Source organism: Anguilla anguilla, chromosome 9, assembly GCF_013347855.1.
Source record: "Anguilla anguilla isolate fAngAng1 chromosome 9, fAngAng1.pri, whole genome shotgun sequence".
Lineage (NCBI taxonomy): Eukaryota > Metazoa > Chordata > Actinopteri > Anguilliformes > Anguillidae > Anguilla > Anguilla anguilla.
In genome coordinates this window covers 18,350,184-18,369,587 of record NC_049209.1, presented here as the reverse complement: position 1 = coordinate 18,369,587, position 19,404 = coordinate 18,350,184, and the positions used below count along the sequence as shown (strand labels likewise).

Below are 19,404 nucleotides of genomic sequence, written 5' to 3'. Positions count from 1 at the left end.
CCCTTTGTGGAATTGTCTTTTTTTCTGTAACAACTGCATTTGAGTGTCTGAAATTATGTTTATATTGTCTGTAGAGATGACATATATTACATACAGAATTCCCTGAAAGTGTATTGAGTGAGTATGGAGTTAGTTAGCTTTACAGCTACAAGGCTGCTCTTACCTGTGATGTGTAAGCTGACTTGCCGGTTGATATCAGAGCCATCTTCATCTTGTGTGCTGAGAACAGCCACCACCTCCCCAGGGGGGTCACTCTCCCAAACTGCACCTCTGTAATAGTCCCTCTTGAAACTGGGCGGGTTGTCATTGATGTCAGCAATGGTGACTGTCACAACTGCAGTTGAGGACATGGAGACCATCTCCCCCATGTCAGATGCCACCACTGTAAATGTGTATGATGGACAAATCTCTTGGTCAAGGTCTTGGAGGGTAGTAATCCAACCTGTTTTACTGTCTATGGCAAATGTACTGGAAATCGCATCTGTTCCAGAGTTTGGAGAAAGGCCTAGACTGTAAGTAACTTGACCGTTGGAGCCCCAGTCTGGGTCAAGGGCCCGTACTTGTATTACCCGGGTCCCAACTGGCATCCCTTCCATGACCATTGCTTCATAGGAGCCAGTTTCAAAAGAGGGTTTGTTGTCATTTAGATCTAGTACCTTCACCTCCACATCTACAACTGAGACAGATTCTACCTGCGCCAACTTCACAGTTGCAGACACTTTGAAACGGAAGACGCTAACAGCCTCATGGTCCAGAGGTTTTCTTAGTTTGATGATACCCATCTCCCTCTCCACCATGAACACACCACCCTGATTGCTCTCCAGGGTCTCCCCAGCAACAAGGCGGAAGACAGCCGGATGGCTGGGGACCAGAAGCACGGAACCTAATGTGGCACCCACGGGCGTGTCCTCAGGAACAGTGAATGAGTACTGGGGCTGGGTGTAGGAAGGTATAGAGACCTCAGAAGGCAGGACATGGATGAAAACTGACACTAGAGAGTGCTTCATAGGGATCCCTCCATCAGAGGCCTTCACAAAGAAGGAAAGAACAGAGTTCTTCAGATGGGTAAAGCTGCCTCTTGTGACCATCCAGCCATTTTCTGGGTCTACATCCAAGGTGTCTACTACAGGGATGTGGGCTTCGCTGTAAAGTGAGTAGGTAACTTTGCCATTTACACCTTCATCAGGATCATAGGCTTGAATCTGAGTAACAAGGAAGCCCCTGGCCACATTGGATTTGATGCTTGCCCTGTACTCCACAGCTTTGAATTGAGGAGCATTGTCATTCTCATCCACTAGCATAACTCTGATGGAACAAAAGGAGGCTCTCCCTCCCCCATCCACAGCCATAACGGCCAGGACAATATCCTTATTTGCTGGACTCTCCCTGTCTAAGTTTTGTTTGGTTGTGATCAGGCCATCCATATCAATGTTGAACTGATCCTTTCCCATGTCATTGATGAAGGAGTATGTGACCAGGCTAAAGAGCCCAGAGTCCTCATCACTGGCTTTGATTTTGATCACGCTAGACCCAATTGGAGCGTTTTCCAATACCTGGGCTAGGTAGAACCTTTGGTTGAAGACAGGGCTGAGAAGGTTAGCTCCCAGGACTCGGATGAGCACCTGAGCAGTGCTGGTAAAAACTCCATCTGACACAGATACATTCAGGCTGTACATGTACTCCACCCCCTGCCTCACCTGGCTGGACAGGGTGATAGTCCCCATTTTCTCATCCATGACAAAATTCACCCTCTCATTCCCAGACAAGATGCTGTACTCCAGCTTGTTGAAGTCTGACATATCTGCATCAGATGCCTGGACACAAGTCACAAGGTGCCCTTTTGGTGCCAGTTGGCTAAGGTATGCTTCATAGAGCGGTTGGCTGAAGACAGGAGGGTTGTCGTTGGAATCAACCATTGAAATGATGACAGTGACATCACTGCTCCTGACAGGGAATCCGCTGTCAATCGCCCTGACAGCAAAGCTATAGCAGCGGATCAACTCATAGTCAAGCATGCGAGCTGTCAGAATGAGCCCGCTGCTACCATCTGTGTGGAAATAGTCTGTGCTGTTGATGTGATCTGGAAGGATCACATATCTGATAACACTGTTTTTTCCAGAGTCCTCATCGGTCGCTAAAACTTGCACGACCGGAGTTCCAATAACAGTAGTCTCAGGTAAGGATGCTGAATAGGAGGCTCTCTGGAAAACTGGTGAGTTATCATTAACATCCAGCACTGTCACATCCACACTCACCTCTGATCTGGCTCCTGTCAGCATGTCTGTTGCCCGAACAATCAGCCTGAAAGAGAAGATGGCTTCAAAGTCCAAAGGGTAAGCAACACTAATAATGCCAGATTCAAAGTCAATGCTGAACTGTGAGGAAGGGTCCCCATCCACTATTGTGTACATGATGCTCTCACCCTCAGGGCTGGTGGCATTAATTACCAAGATAGGGGTGAATATAGCAACATCCTCACTGACTGAGATTCCATAGAATGGCTTATCGAAAACAGGCATTGCTCTGTTCACCACAGTGATTGGGAACTCCACTGTGGTGACAAGAGGAGGTTGCCCACTGTCTTCAGCAATAACTACCACCGGGTACTCTACATTGGATAAGTCCACTTCAAAGGCTTTTTTCAGTGTGAGCTCGCCAGTGAGTCTGTTAATATTGAAGTGTCTGTGGTCCTGCTTTAAGGAATAGCACAATTGCCCATTGATACCTTTGTCCCGGTCTGTGGCTGTGACTTGAAATATTGGCGACCCTGGTTTGGCCTCTACCTGTACAACAGCGTAATATGGAAGGCCAGTGAATACCGGGGCATTATCATTAACATCTTCCACTTGGACCCTTATTATTGCTCTTGCCACCCGCATTCGGTCATACTGCCGGCTCACCTCTACAACAAGCTCATACACCTCCTGTTCCTCTCTGTCGAAGGGCACACCAGTAGTCTGGATCACCCCTGATGTGGCTTGGATCTTGAAATTAGTCCCAGCATTCAGGAGGCAGTATTTGAGGGGTTCCTTAAGCCGGCTTCCTACAGTACTCGCCACTGCTACCATCATTACATTGGTGACATTCTCCTGGACAGAGGAGGTATAAAGTGCCTGTGTGAAGGAGAGACCACTGTCCATTGCCTCCCTCACCAGTACTGTGACCAGAGCTGTACTGGAGAACCTCCCATCACAGACAACCAAGCTGAACCTGTAGCGATCCTTAGAGAAGTCAAGGTTCTTCACCTTGAGAATACCGCTGATGGGATCAATGGCAAAATGTTCCAAGTTGCTGTCTGTCAGCGTATAGGTCAGCTCTGTTGAGATAGTCTGGTCCGTATCAGTGGCGGTCACTTTCAGTACCTCCACACCAATGTATGTGGGAAGCAGCAGAACAGTTTCATACACATCTTGGGAAAACCTGGGAGGGGAATCGTTGGTGTCAAACACAGTGACAGTGACTTGAACTGGACTCTCAGCTGTCAGCTGGGGCACTCCGCTGTCCCTCACTTGGACCCTGAAATTAAAGTTGCTAAAGGTCTCATGGTCCAAGTTGGCAATGGTTCTTATTGATCCAGTGCCAGAATCAACAGTGAAAAACATTTTGGCAGTGTCCTCCATGATCAGATAGACTAACAGCGCATTCCTGTGCTTGTCAGCATCTGTGGCCTTTATCACCAGAGGTCTGCCATCAGTGGTCAGGACCACACTGTTGATGGGAGAAGACTCACTGATGCTCCCAGTGTACTCCAGCTGTTGAAAGATTGGTGGGTTGTCATTCTTGTCTACAACCTGGATGCTAACAGTGGTGCTGGAGGACTTCCCCGCCAGGTTGTCAGCCTGTATGGTCAACACATACAAAGCAGTATTCTCATAGTCCAGAGGTCTCTGGGTTATGATGACCCCTGTGTAAGGGTTAATCCTAAACTTCCTTTCAGCATTCCCTTGCTTTATGTCATAGGTCAATGTGGAGCGGCCAAGGGCAGTGATTGTGGTCACAGAGGTGCCGACAGCCTCATTCTCATTAACTTCTGCCTGATATTCGCTCTGGGGGAATTTGGGGCTGGAGTTCTCAGAAAGTATGACAGAAATCCTGACAGTGGTGGTCGCGCCCATGGGAGGGGAGCCATTGTCTGTCACTCGCACGGTGATGACATAATAACCGACAGATGTTAGATCGAGGTCTTTGGCAATGGAAATTATCCCGGAGTCTGGTTCAATGCAGAATGTGTTTCCAGCATTACCTATTTTTGATAACAGAAAAAGACCAATGAGCCTGAGCAAACACAGAAACAAACAGCCCATGCATTTTCTCACTTGATTGAGAGAAGGTAAAAAACATAGGTGCTATTAATATTGTCAGTGCTTTGGTTAACAAGTAGAATTACTCAGTGATAATAATTACCCAATGATAACACTTATATTCAACAATACAGAACTTGTTCTGCAAACTATTATTAAAGCTGGGTCGTTTATTTTGAGATTATTCAGCAATCTACCCCTCAACCATAAGAAGAGTCTCAGATTCACTGAAGAAACCTACTATATTTTACAGTAGTCTAGCCTCAGCTATAGGAGCAATTCTCCGTTAATTCTGTCCTTGGGAAAATCAAGAAAATAACACTGCCTCGTGGACAGCCTAATTCAGAGTTGCTTTGCATGTGAACTATGTTTGGAGGATACCTGCTTCAAAGGAGTAGAGCAGCTCTCCATTCTTGCCCTTGTCTCTGTCCAGTGCAGTCACCTGCAGTACGACGGATCCCGTTTGTGCCGATTCAAGCACAGATCCCTCATAGAGAACACTGGTGAAGTAAGGGGCATGGTCATTTTCATCCTCCACAGTCACCAGGATCCGCGCCAGGTCCCTATGGTATGGGAATTCCTGGTCTTTCACCTGGAGGCATAGTACAAGCATCATACAGATGTACTATTGGTGTGGTATACTATGGTTAAAATGCATTGCAATACAAGTTTTGGTTGAAAGACGAAAACAAAGAAAATATTTGTTTAAAATATATATTTTGTTTGATATTACAGAAAACATAAAAAGAGCATTATACATAAAACATTAATTTTTTTTCTGAACCGGAGCCACATACAAACTCATTAGACACAATCTACCCTGGGCATAAACTGGCAAGTGTGGCATGAACATGACATATGAACAACACAGTCAAAATGCTCTAATACTAGGAGACAAAGAAAGTGGCAGAAATGTTTTGGTCTCATTCTCTATTGGCACATTTCTGTCAAGTTAAAGCAAATAAATACAGTTTGAACAGTATGTATTCCCTCTCCCCCTCACCATGACAGTGAGAATGTGCTGGGTGCGAGTCTCGTGGTCAAGCTGGTAAGCAGTGTAGACGGCCCCAGTCCCAGGGCTGATACGGAACATGCGCATGCTGGCTGGGTCCACGCTGCTGTGAATGGAATAGCTCAGCCTGCTTTTCTTGTCTCTGTCTGTGGCCTGGACGCGAAGCACCTCCGTGTCCGCAGGGACATCCTCAGAGATGGCCACATCATAGGCCGGCTGGGAGAAGATGGGTGGGTTGTCATTGACATCCAGTACCGTGATGAATACCTGGTGAGAGGGGGGAATGTACAAGTTTGCACTGCAACAAATACCGCAGATGGGCCTTCACTTATTGTCTGCCTCACTTGTAAATTGCTTACTGGACGTTTTTAAGTGGATGGTCAAATAACTAATTTATTAGATAAAATTTAAATAAAATGTATTCGATCTTTTGAAAGGATTGTGAAAACCCAACTCTAAGCTGAGAAAGCTTCTTATCGCAAATCCTTCAAAAATATTCTTTTTTTTTTTTTACAGGAACACATTTTTTCATTTTAGTAGTATTGGTGTGTGGCTGCATGTATTTATCTCACAATTGCCCCAATCAGGTATTCTGGTATCGGCAGTGTACAGCTGCATTTTCACTGCATTCACAAAAAAGTATCTAATGTGGGATTTTTTTTCTGTCTGTTAAAATACCACTGTGCCCCATGTCTGTTCCAAGCCTCCCACAAATGACTGATCCTGACCCCATTCCACCTATCCATCACAAGTAATCAGGGTTGTTGCCAAGGCAACAACAAAAATGAATAAATGGGTTTGTATTGTCAGAAAACCAGACTGTTCTTGTGACAGTTGTGTTACCGCCTGGCATAATTCATCTCCAAAATTTGGCTGCTGAACACTGTGACAGGTCCCGGATTTTCCATCATAGATTAAAAACATTCCACTAAAATAACTGGAGAATTAAAGAAAGATGCATTGTGCATCTCTGGACCAAAATTTTTAACATTAAGATGCTCATTTCAGTAAAAATTAATTCAATGCATACTGTAGTTATTTTGTTCCACAACAGGTACCTCTTTGGAAGCTTATCTTTTTCAGTTGCCTGAATATCATGTCTTCAGTTTCAGCTCAGCAAACTTGTTTGTCATTTAAAACAGCTGAAGAAAAGTGCCTCCCAAAATCTTCATTTTCTTTCTCATTTGATCAAATGATACAAATCTCATGTGTGGAAGCTTGAACAGAAGGTTGGTTTTCACAATGCCACATAGGCTCTGAGGTGCAGCAATCAACATGTTTTGATTAGATAGGTAGAAGCAAGTACCTTTGTGGATGCAGTATTTGTCCCATCTGTCACCTCTACGGTCATGTTGTAGAATGACTGGAGCTCAGCATCTAGCGGCCTTGCTATGATGATAGTCCCCACTCCCCTTTTTGTGTCAAATTGTTTTTCAGATGTTCCCGCTAAGATTTGTGGAAAAGCAGGGGCTTTAACAACAGATAGCTGACTGTAACAGCATTAGCAGAGCAAAAAAAAAAAAAAAAAAAAATAGTGATAGCAAATTTACCCAACATCCATAAATACTTCCTAAACCATAGATATTAAAAAAGACAGGCGCTGCTGATACCTGCTGTGGCTGTGGAACAGTTTCTCCAACAAGGTGTTTGAGGAATATAAAACATCTCCCTGGAGGATCCATCACCTTTAAGAACAAAATACACAAACAAGGAAAGCAAATTGGACAAAAAGTGTGAGAGAATTTGATTACACAAAAGAAAAAATGTAAAGGGGAGAAGGTAGAAAAATAAATCATAAGCTTACTGGAAGTTCGTGTGTGATTTTGAATAATACATGCAGCATTGAAACTATGGAATTTGTTTGACATGTTGATGGGGGTGGGGTGTTTCACTAAATCTCCAATCAATGGTTTGTAAACTAGATAGCTAATATATTTATTTTCTACCATCTTCCAAACTTGCTGCTGCCAAAACAATGCAGAATACTTAGTGGTATTGTCATCAAATTTGAATCAGGATTTTTCCAGCATACTGGCTGTGGCTCCACTGTGTTTTCTAACCGGACCCAACAGAGCCACAAGCATCTGTGTCCACTAAAAAATATTTTATGTGAGAAAAACTTTCTTTTAGCTTTGTTTCATGAATAATTAAAGTAATTTTGACAATTGGTAGACAAACTCCCTAGGTATAGGTATGTCAGTTTCAGGTTTTTGTTAAAAAAAAGGGGGTGCTAAAGAACAGATTAATTTGCTAGCTAGTTCATTTCCTCAATTTTTAAAAATTAAAAATAAAAACAAAAAAAACAAAAAAACATACCTGCAAAACATGAAAATGGATCATTGGCCATAGATATTGAAACTGCATATTTACTGTGGAAAGAACCTAAGAATGTTCACGGTTATAGTGCACTAGCTTTTTGACCATCAGAAGGTTCATTCAGTGCCCTAACAAAGTGTGGACATACTTAACTGTTAGTGGTTGCGTATTTTGTAATCACTGGGCATGCCTGGATGCAGGCTACATTATACAGTTTTCATGAATACACAAGTCTGAGCTCACCAGTGATGTAAAACCACAGGGGTGTGGTTCTCTGCTGTATTGAGACCACGCCCACAGTCTTGGCCACCCGGGTGTCCTCTGTGATGCTGAAATTGTAGTACGGTTTCCTGAACAACAGAGGCTGAGCAGAAGGTACTGGCTTGCGGACCCATGTGATGTGCAGCTGTACTGTGGACCACTTCACCGGGGTACCACCATCTGTAGCTTTTATCTGGAGGTAGGACAGGGAGGAATGAAGGGCCGGGTTCAGTGGATATATTAAAAACAACGAATAAGCAATAATAATTGATTATGTCTTTTCATAAAATATATAAAGTATACTGGTCCACGGACAATCAAATACAGGAAGTGAGAGGTCAGCTGACAAGTACCGTCAGGTTGTCAAAACTCCCAGCAGTAACCATCTTTCTTGAGGATACCACAGCCGTCATGGGGTCAATGAAGAACTTGCCGTCGTCATTCCCATCCACAATGCTGTAGGAGAGATCCGCGTTGGGGCCCTCATCCATGTCAAAGGCAAAAACCCTATGGATGGGGTCCCCTCTCTTGTTGCGGTCCCGCTCAGGGAGGCTGATTTTGTAGATCTTCTCGGGGAACTGCGGGCTGTTATCGTTTTCATCCAGAATGTGCACAATCACCCAGACCGTGGACTGCCTGGAGGCCTGGCCCATGTCCATGACTGCTACCTGTTACACGCACAGACAGACAGACAGACAGACAGACACACACACACACACACTTTTTAAGTTTTGCATGAGGGGATACAAGCTCAGAACTATCCCAAGGCAAAAACAGTACACATCTGATAGGACAATAAAAATGGTAGAGGACGTGACAAATATAGGATAGATGATGACCAAAGGTGCGATGCTTGAAAAGAGCTGTGCTTAACATGGCTAATATGCAAATGGGGAGCTACAAACTGGGGTGTAATAAACATCGTATTTTAAGTGGGTACACATGTACCATCTTCTGTTGAATCATTTCAGTCATTTCACTTGGACTGCATACACTTATTGAACCACATTATTGACATATTTGAGCCCACCATCTGGGCTGAGCCTGGTAACCAAAAACACCCTTTCTAATGATGAATAGCCAAAATAAATCTGATAAATTCATGTTTTTTCATTAGAACATTTAATGAGCATTTTAAATGCTCAAGGATACAACAACAGTTGAACCTTTGTTTCTGGTACCAAATAATTTATCCTTCTTTTACATTATTCCTGCACACATGTAAACTCAGTTTGAGGACATAATGATGAGATGCCATAAATATGAATTCTCACATCACCCACATATTCAAGGCAACTATTCAAGAGGAAGAAAGCTGTAAATTGGTCTTTACCTCCAAAAAGTGCTCAGCTTGCTGCTCTCGATCCAGTTTTCGTGAGGTTGTGGTTATAAGGCCTGGAAACAAAAATACAGTAATTACAATGCCATGTATTTCCCCCTTCCTGATTTCCTCTATTATTGCATATTTGTCACACTGAATGGTTTCAGATCTTTATACAAGTTCAATCAGCTGAATGTAATTATCAATTAAATGTTGATAATTGGTAGATTAAGTTACTAAGGGGGAAATTACTTTTTCACATAAGTGATATGTGTATTTGATAACTTTTTTCATTAAATAAATGAAATAATAATTTTAAAAATGTGTTTTGTGTTTATTCTGGTTACCTTTGTCTGAAATCAGGAAGGCAGCAAATACTTTACTTTTTCACATCATTGCAAAGTGAATGATCAAAGTATCACAGTCAGAATATTATAATATTATTAATATATTGCCTTTCGATGTCCATTTTGTTTTAACTGACCATTTGGTTTCTAAATGTGTAAATAAAATATAAGGTGTGGATAACCCATGTCACCATGGATGCGGCACAACAGTAACAGCAGGACTCAGTATTGGAGAAAAACACAAACAAACAAAAGGAAACCAAATCTGGGTACACAGCTATTTCTGTGTTGGATATCAAACAGAATTAGACAACAGTGCAATAAATATTCAAGTTTGCACTCAAATCCTTTCAATTGGGTCAGCAGTAGTTTTGGGGAAATGTGTGAAAAAGTCTTTCTGCTGGTAACGAGCCTGACATTGTCTCTCTGGGGCATGTAAATGACATGTAAAACAAGCCATTATAGTCAGAAGCAGATAAAGTGAGAATTCACAGAACATGAGCCATCTTGTATTAAGGCACTGAGATGAGAAGGTTGAGACTGTGGCTTCTATTAATAGTATGTTTATAAATGCTTAAAGTAGTGTTCATTAGCACTTCAGAAATAGTGCAACAAACACAATCATTGTGTCACACTTGCATGACAATCACCATACAGTAGTGTAGTCTATAAGTATCACAGAACAGTAGCATAAAAGTCAATTTATATCGCATATGCCGAAATGACATTTTGACCTCATCAAATGCCTTTTTCTTTTGGAGACAATGTGTATTCAGAGGCCCTAAATCTACAATTGCTTCATTAACAACCCCTGAGAGATCAATGGGCTACTGAATGTTTATCACTATAGGCGGAAGATTAAATCGAACTGAATTTCTAACGTGACAACGCTGAGATAGGGAGTGAACAGTTCAAGGTGAAAGAGCAGAGGGTTAAGGGAGAGGATGACAGAAAGCACAGACAGAGAAAGAGTGAGTGTAAAGAGAGACAGGGGAGAGAAAACAGTTCAACCAAAAGCATCAAAACTGTCCAGGTAACTTTACACGTTTCATTTTCTGCTTACTTTGATTACTGCCCAATCTGCACTGGCCACTTTTTAAATTATTCTCCCTGTACTGTAGCATCCTGTATCATCTATTAATGTCACTGAAAATCACTCATTTGAAACTTAGTTTTATCAATAAACCTCTTCTGGCATGTGTTGTGCTTGACTGAAAAATTATCAAAATGACACAATGTTCACATGAGCATAATGGGTATAGAAATATCTGTGAGCAGAGCATGCAGTACATGCAAATGAATTAACTGTTTTGTCTAAATGTATTCATAATAATAGGTTCCCTCCAACTTCCACTGTAAATATGACAAGGCCATACATCAGATAATCATTTATAAGTCATTTTACCAATGACTTACATTCCATAACCTGACTAGACATGCAACTCCACTCCACAACAAGCAAACATCCTTCAAGGCATGTATTACAATTATCCTGATTGATCAATTGGTACATAGCCTACAGCCACGTGCATATACACATGAAAAACATATAGGCTACTGTTAGGTAATAACAAGCTGCCAGTACATTACACGTAGAGTACACATAGAGTAAGTAGAGATAGAGTAAGCAAACATCTCTGGAAAGTAAGATTGGTTTTTAATATCTTCTGTTGTAATCCCTGTATAGCCAAATGTGTAGCAATGTTACATTTTACTCTTAATTTATGTTTCTTTGTTACAAAAACCTTGTTTTTATAAGGTTATAAAAACAGGTTTAATAGCTTACATATGTTTTTTTATGCAGCATCTTATGTTGCTGTGTATCTTTTATCATACTGGACTTATAGCATTTGTTGAGAAAGACAAAAACAGGAATAATATTGAGCCAATATTCCAACCTGTTTTGGGGTTCATGGCAAAGAAGTTCTGAGGATTCCCACTGGTTATGCGGTAGCTGAGATGGTCTCCAGACACAATGGCATCAAGGTCCTGAGCTTGGATCTGGATCACAGACACATCTTTAGGTAAGTTCTCCGTGACTGTGGGATGGTATATGGGGTCAGAGGTCAGGGGGGCATTGTCATTCACGTCGTCCACCCGGATGTATATTTCAATGGTGCCATAGAGTGGCACCACCCCTCTGTCTGTGGCACAGACTGTCAGCCAGTAGGAGTCCATAGTCTCACGGTCTAGAGTGTCTGTTGTATAGATGACACCTGTTAGGGAAGAGGGGCAGAAGAGAAAAGCATCAGAATTTCCTGTAAAACAAAATGTCACACTGAAAGCACAAGAAACCCCTTGTATTATGAGGCATAAACTAACTAACAAAAATGTTTTTTTTAACCTACCAGCATTTTTCAGAAAACATTCAATATCTACCTTCTACATGTAATGCCTTGTATCCCATGGGCACATTGTTTTGGATTTGATAGACTTTCTGCCCAATTACACCAAGAGTACAGAATGCAAAACGCATAGATAAAAAGAAAATGCATTTTCTGATGAGTATCTGTAGCTGATAGGATCACAGCTCAAACTTAATGAAGGGACATGCTACATGTGCTAGTCTTGGTCTCTGTGTACTTTTGTGGCACATAATTAACATTTCTTGTTTTAACCCAGTTTAATTATGAATTTGATTTCGTAGGAATCTGCCTTTTTCCCCCAATCCATTTAATTTAGAACATTTTAGACTGAGTTTGTAAGGGAAAGCAGTTTTAAATCTACTAGAAACCCAAACACAATTATGTGACACACAGGTATGAAGCCCAGGGTTGGAACCTCTTTTGCACACTATTACACCCAGGTCCAGGGTGCAAAGCATAGTTCCAGAGGTTGATCTCTTAATTCAGGCACATTCTCCTTCACTAGACACCAAATTACCTGCAATTATGACCTGCTCCATAAAATCTGCTGTGTTTGGTGTGGCGAGCTGACCGCTCTGACGCGGACCCTACGGGCGACATACTGCTGATGAAGTTGACCTATTTCAAAGCAGTGAGGCAGTCGATCACATGGTCAGCTGTGCCTCCAGGCCCAGTACAGAGTGCTGCTCCATAACAATTGGTGCCATGGGACACAACAGGACAATCTCTGTGTTATACAAGCACACTCGAGGCATGCAGAACTCTGGATGGAAACGGCCAGGCAATGTGAAGAGGATCACCAGTGACACAGAGAGGGAGGAAATCTGATCATGCAATTTTCATACTGATAGCAATCCCAGAGATGGGATGAAGTCTGACAGGTGCCTGATCTTGATTTCTGCTTAGCACACTTTCGCAAGAGAAACTCTGAAATTCCAGCACTGCTCTTCTACACTTCAGTTAGCTAATTAAGGTTTACAAGGACACAATTAAGATCAAGACATTACCTTCATATGAGACTGGGGATTTTACAAACAGTCAGGTGTTCCTTTGGAATGGAGTGGAAAAAATGCTGATTTGTTCAGCATTATTTGGAACACATGAATTTTGTTTTCCTTTAGCAGAATTAATTTCATTTGTATTTATTTAGAAGAATCATTAGAAAATTTATTTAAAAGAGCATTATAATATGACTTCATAAAAAGTCAATGCAAATATAGTCATTGCTGATTTTAAGGAAACAAACTGCACAGTGCTGCATCTGATATGATACCCACTGATATGCTACATCATCAGCTTATAGTGTCAATTGACCAACAAATAAGATTATTAAGGGAATTTGAGGGTAGAACATGGATACTATCCATATACCACTTAACAATTATTACATTCATAAAATACATAGCCTCATTGACCGATTAAGTCATTGTGACATTTCAGTACCGTGTCTCATCACTAATCAATACTAATTAACCTGATTAATGCACTACCGAGTTTTGTAGCGGTTGTAGACATGACAGCTTCATTTCTGCCTCTTGTCTTTGTCTCTATTAAATGAACACTTTAACAGTTAGGGGGTATCTCTTTTCAGAACATCAACAGAGTACACTGCTCAGCAATACCTCAGTAATTATCCATTTGGGATTTGATGCTGCAAACGTCTGGTTATGAGCTCATCTCCCAAAACAAAAACACATTACTACTCTGACACATTCTGACAGTTATGATTTAAAAAGCACAGTGCTTCAAGTGACCTCAAGGTCAAAATAATTACTCATGAAATCATTGTTTCTGTCAATTTTTTTTCTTCTGTTTACACACTTTCAAGGCCTCATGAGAGTACACATGGATCATCTGATATGGACATAAATACCCACAAATTAAATCTGACAGTCTGCGCTTTTCCCACATATCAAGTATAGTATATACTCATATAGTTTATAGATCTCATATAGTTTCATTTCAAATCAAATATTGTCCCACTGTCCAAGTACTTACAGACTGCACTGTATATGCATGTTTATAGGTGCAGGTTTATATTCACTATGAGCATTGAAGTGAAGGAAATGTTCATTTGCCACATTTTAAATAGCATAATTTCATGTAATCTAAGGACAATATACAATACTTTCAAAAGCACTCATTGCTCCATGCAAAAACAACATGGATCAACCCATAAAGCTATCATGGACAAACCTGTTTCTTCATCAATGGAGAATCTGCCAAGACCACTTCCACCTCTTATGGAGTATCGAATATTTCCATCTTTTCCTTTGTCACTGTCTTTGGCCTCAACTTTAAACACACTGGTTCCAATCCGAGAGTTTTCCTTTACTGAGGCCTTTAGTGCAAAATTTGAAAAATATGGGGCATAAAGGTTCTCATTCACATCCACTACCTCCACCTCGACAAAGGAGTTAGAGCGTAAAGCAACAGGTTTGCCATTGTCAATGGCCTGTACTGTCAAGTTGTAGAACTGCTGTTCTTCATAATCCAGTGACTTTGCCAGCCTTACTACCCCACTGTCTCTGTGAACTTCAAATACCCCATTGAAGCTGTTCAGCAGGGTGTATCTAACCTGGCCACCCAATCCCAGGTCCGGGTCCTGGGAATCTAGCCAGGTGATGACAGAGCCGACTGGGAGATCCTCCGGAATGCGGGTGTTGTAGAAATTTGGGATGAAAGCAGGGGGGCAGTCATTGACATCCTCCAGAGACACAGTCAGTAGAGTTACAGAGAACTTCTGACTGCCTTTCTTCCCCTTATCACATGCTTCAATTCTAAGTTGAAATGTTGAAATGTATTCCCTGTCAATCTGCCCAGCAACATAAACAATTCCGCTTGAGCTGTGAATCCCAAATGGAGTGCCACTTGTTAGCAATGTGTAGTAAATTTCACCATTCTGCCCCAAATCTCTATCTGTAGCCTGGACCTTAGTGACCTCTGTGCCGATAGGTGTATCTTCAGGAATCACAGCACTGTAGCTCTCCTGCAGGAACTGTGGCTCATTGTCATTAGCATCCTCCACATTTACATTCAACAGACGCCAGCTAGATTTCTGTGGCTGACCCAAATCCCAAATTGTTATATTGAGAAGATACTTGTCCTTTTTCTCACGGTCCATTGGAAGAAAGACTGTCATAAGACCACTTTCCATGTCAATATTGAAGCAGTTGTCTGTATTTCCATCAGATATTGCATATAAAATCTTACCGTTGAAGCCAGCATCCCCATCGTATGCCTTAACTTTTAGGACACTTGCACCAGTCCTGAGGTCTTCTTGCACTGATATGTCAGAGGGAAAAGACTCAAACTGTGGAGTCTGTCTATTCACAGAGAATATATCAGAATTTCTCTCTTCAGTTGTGAGCTTACTACAAGAAGTAGCTTTTTTTAGTTGCTTTTCAGCTAACGTTTGAGCAATTCTGGTTTCCCTACACTTGAAACTCTTAGAGCCCTTTCTTCCACGTACAACTGAAATGTTTACAAAGGTGGAAGCTGAGAAGTTCTCTCCATCTGTGGCAATCATTTTTAAACTGAAAAGTGCATTTTTTGGATTAGCAGTCGCTAAAGACCTCCGCAAAGAAAGAACGCCAGAGTCAGGGTTCAAGTTAAAGAAATCACGCTCATTTCCAGAAATAAACTTGAACTTAACGGGTTCCTGTTCATCTAGATCTATGGCAGACATAGTGATTATTCCACGCCCAATGGGGAAATCACGAGAGATTGTGCCCCGGCAGGCTATCTTTTCAAACACAGGCTTGTTATCATTAATGTTAGCTAAGCTAACCGTGACGTTGACTTCACTCTCTTGCCTATAAGGTGAGCCGCAGTCAGATCCCCTCACAACAAATGTGTAAATATCACATGCAGACTCATAGTCTAGCTCTTCTGTTGTCCTTAAAACACCAGTTAATGGGTCAATAATGAAGGGTAAAGCCTGAAGACTTGGAATACTGTAAGTTATTAATCCATTTACCCCTTTATCAGCATCTACTGCAGACACAGCTATCAGTTTTGTATCAATGGGAACACTTTCATTAATAATAACCTCATAAGACGCTTGGCTAAATTTAGGTGTATTGTCATTTTCATCCTCAATGGTGACCACCACATTTGTTCTTAGGCTACTGTTAACCTCAACAACATCCAGGGAGAAGACCATCTGTTTTACCTTGGTGAACTGTTGAACCGTTGTGATTACACCAGTTTGTGCATTTATCTTGAAATACTCTGAATCCTGAGAGGGACTGAGAGTGTATTTAACTATGTTAGGTTTGGGAGCTATTTTTACAGAAACTACAGTGGAACCAGGAGGTGAAATTTCACTGAGCTTGGTTTGGTAAGTCTCCTTTTCAAACTTCAGTTCAATGGACTGGGGTCTTTTCACCAACAACTGCACCACCTGCAAGTCTGAAAACTTCGGTGGTGAGCCCCTATCTTTGGCCTGAAGCGTGAGATTACAACCATATGGGAAACTATCCCAGTCCACCAGCTCTGAGGTCTTTATCTTGTATTCATTTCCCACTGCTGATCGATCCACAACAAACTGTTCCAAAGGGTCTCCAGCCACAATGGAAACCCATTCAATATCTCCATTCAAACCTTCATCCACGTCTTCCACACTGACCACAGCGTAGACTGGGTTCGTATCCAACAAGGAAGGGATGTTCACAACTATGTTCATGGAGGGGGCATACTCGTTGACACGTTCCACATGAACAGATACCTTTGCTGTGCTGCTCACTCCATTAATCCCATATGGCTTCACTCCTCTGTCAACAGCTAAGACCTCCAGGTTGTAACTTCTCTGCTTGTCCATATTCAGCTTTGTGCAAAGAGAGATCACACCACTTGTAGGGTGGACAGCAAAGTTCTCCGCTATCTCTCTGAAAGAGTAATAAAACTCTCCGTTGGAGCCAATGTCAGCATCTGTAGCTGTTACCTGCACCAGACTTTTCCCCAGAGGGGTGCTCTCAGAAACACTGACTGAATATGCAGTGGGTGAAAACAGAGGTCGAAGGTCATTCATGTCCAATATTTGCACATTCACTGTGGTTGATGCCTCCAAGCCACCTTTTGTGATGGCCTTCACCGTCAGAACATAACGGTCCTGTATTTCCCGGTTGAGCATGGCAGAGTTTCCGCCTTTTGTTCTAATGCACAAAAAGCAGAAATCTCCCACAATGTACTCCTCTGCACTAAAAAGGCCTTCCTCGTCCACAGAATCAATCGAGTACTTGACGTCCCAGGAGCGGCGGGCGAGAAACACCCCCATCCTGACCTCGCTGGAAACGTAGGTTCTGGCAGCTGAGTTCTCATAAATGGTGGCATTGTAGACAGGGCGTGTGAAGAGGAAGCGGTGGGCCACCCCGGAATCCTGAGGACCTTGGCAACAGATCTCAGAAAGAGGCAGGAGGAGCTGCAAGACCAGGCACAGGAGACAGGTATGCACACCTGTGTCACCGCCCATATTTACAGCCATCCCATCACGCTTCCATCCTAAAACAAAGAGATGGTGAGAAATGCTTTAAAACCTAGGGCACATAAACGTATGCCCCCATTCAATCGAGATCATTTAATCACTTAATACACATTAAGGCTTATCATCATCAATTCTTTAATATCATGAATGTTGTGGGCTTCATTTTCATACTCTAATTTTTATATTTTTAATGAGTCTCTGATGAATTAATCTTGCCATGTAATAGCAGATTTATTTATTCATTTATAAATTTTTTATTTATTTTCACCAAGTTGGATATTACATTAGCATGCCAACACAGTTGGGCGACAACTATATATTCAGTGGTGGGGTAATTTGATGTTGGACAGGATTATTGTGTGGAATGAGAAATTTACTTGATCTGACTAAGCAAAAACATACATTGTTGGATGTGTTGAATTCAAAAAGGAATTGAAAATTTACCTGAATAATTGACTAAAACTCAGCCAGGTGAAAATCTAATTTCACAGGTACTCCTTGTAAGCATGCTACACCCCATCTATTCCCCATCCTCAGTACAGTGACACTTGGGCTCTGTGTCATCTGTCATTAAGGGTAACAGGTCCTCCTTATACAGTACCTCTTTTCTCAGAGTTGATACCTTATGCCAGTGGAGGGAATCCCAGCTCAGTTCTGAGAAAATCATGCAGCTCCAATTCTCTCGCAATTGTTCTATTGCTGGAGGGTGGGGAAACCAGACAAATCAGATATCGTTCAATCCTGACATCTTGCTGCATGAGTAAATGTTGCTGGCACGCTTTTCTTTGCCTCGCATACAGTTTGTAAATCATCACCATGCTTTTTAAAAATAAATTAGTACGATGACAGAAATTGCAGAAACGGCACTTCATTAGTTAAACTATGAAGAATGTTGTTCACCTTCACAATACAGCAAATGCAGTGCATTAAAAATAAAAAGCATCCAAGAACCAAAGAAGCTCCTGAAAATTGGAGTCTGTTGTATAAAGGTTATGCTTATAGGTTATGTTTTAAATTTCTTGGCATAAAATAAATTAATTCATTGAATTTGATTCATTTGAAATTAAAAATTAAAATTCTTCTGGAGTAGAGTTAGTAAATATATAGTTATATGTTAAAATTCTTAATTGAACACTTAATACGATTGGTTAAACCATGCATTAATGTGCTCTACGGACCTATTTTATGTTGCAACCAAAGTAGACCAATCTAAAAATCACTCACTCTCAAACACACAATTTTTTGCTATGTTGCAACCAAATTAGACCAATATCAAAACTGATGTCTCAATATGTTTCAACCAATCCTGTTCTATTGCCTAGACTTTGCTGCATGAAATTTATTTTTAAAAAGCAGATGTTGAGAAGAGCAAAGAAACTGATTTCTTACCCCTGGCTGAAAGAAAGAGTCCGGACAGAAAGAGCGGTAGCAGTCAGCCCTCTGAAGGTTGCATAGAACACAGAGAACGCGGCTTTACGCTGCGCTCAGACTAACTCCAGCCATGATGGTCACTGCAGTCCCAACACTCTCATGCACGCATGGTCCTACGGGCCCATGCATATGTCACTCTCAGGAGCTGGAAGAGCATGTCCAACGTCTGAATAAAAATAAAAAACAGAGTTCAGAAATCTTTGCTAAAATAAAATACCTACATTTGATTCACTATGGCGCTCTCCTAGTGTGGAGAGAGAGAGGGACAGAATGAGTCAAGTCATCACCGCCTGAGGGGAGAGACTTGGTGAGTGCTCTGCAGAGCAGTGGCGAGGGGGGTTCAGAGGAGTTCACAGAATTATTTTTTGCTTTTTTAAATGTAGTTTGTGTTATTACTTCTAACGCATGTTTCATGACAATTACAAATACAAAACTTCATTGTCCACACAGTGGAAATTTGCCTTTGGCTTCACCATAAAAACACATACGAAATGTAAAAAGTACACAACTACAACACATGACAAATACAGTAAACATTTTTAAAGACAATCCAAAAAATACAGT

At 41.6% G+C, this 19,404-nt stretch overlaps 1 protein-coding gene across 1 annotated transcript in view; it reads right to left on the bottom strand.

Annotated features, from left to right (window-relative positions):
- Positions 1-17,409, bottom strand: part of LOC118235856 (protocadherin Fat 3-like) — a 34,835-nt gene extending 17,426 nt beyond the window's left edge. Inside the window, exons 1-10 of the mRNA XM_035433718.1 lie at positions 14,121-17,409; positions 11,457-11,774; positions 9,224-9,285; positions 8,244-8,558; positions 7,873-8,083; positions 6,924-6,998; positions 6,620-6,759; positions 5,305-5,580; positions 4,683-4,893; positions 164-4,243 (exon numbers count right to left, since the gene is read on the bottom strand). Coding sequence (XP_035289609.1) covers positions 164-4,243; positions 4,683-4,893; positions 5,305-5,580; positions 6,620-6,759; positions 6,924-6,998; positions 7,873-8,083; positions 8,244-8,558; positions 9,224-9,285; positions 11,457-11,774; positions 14,121-17,409 — 8,977 coding nt within the window. The remainder of the gene's footprint in view (positions 1-163; positions 4,244-4,682; positions 4,894-5,304; positions 5,581-6,619; positions 6,760-6,923; positions 6,999-7,872; positions 8,084-8,243; positions 8,559-9,223; positions 9,286-11,456; positions 11,775-14,120) is intronic.
- Between the last annotated feature and the right edge of the window lie 1,995 nt (positions 17,410-19,404).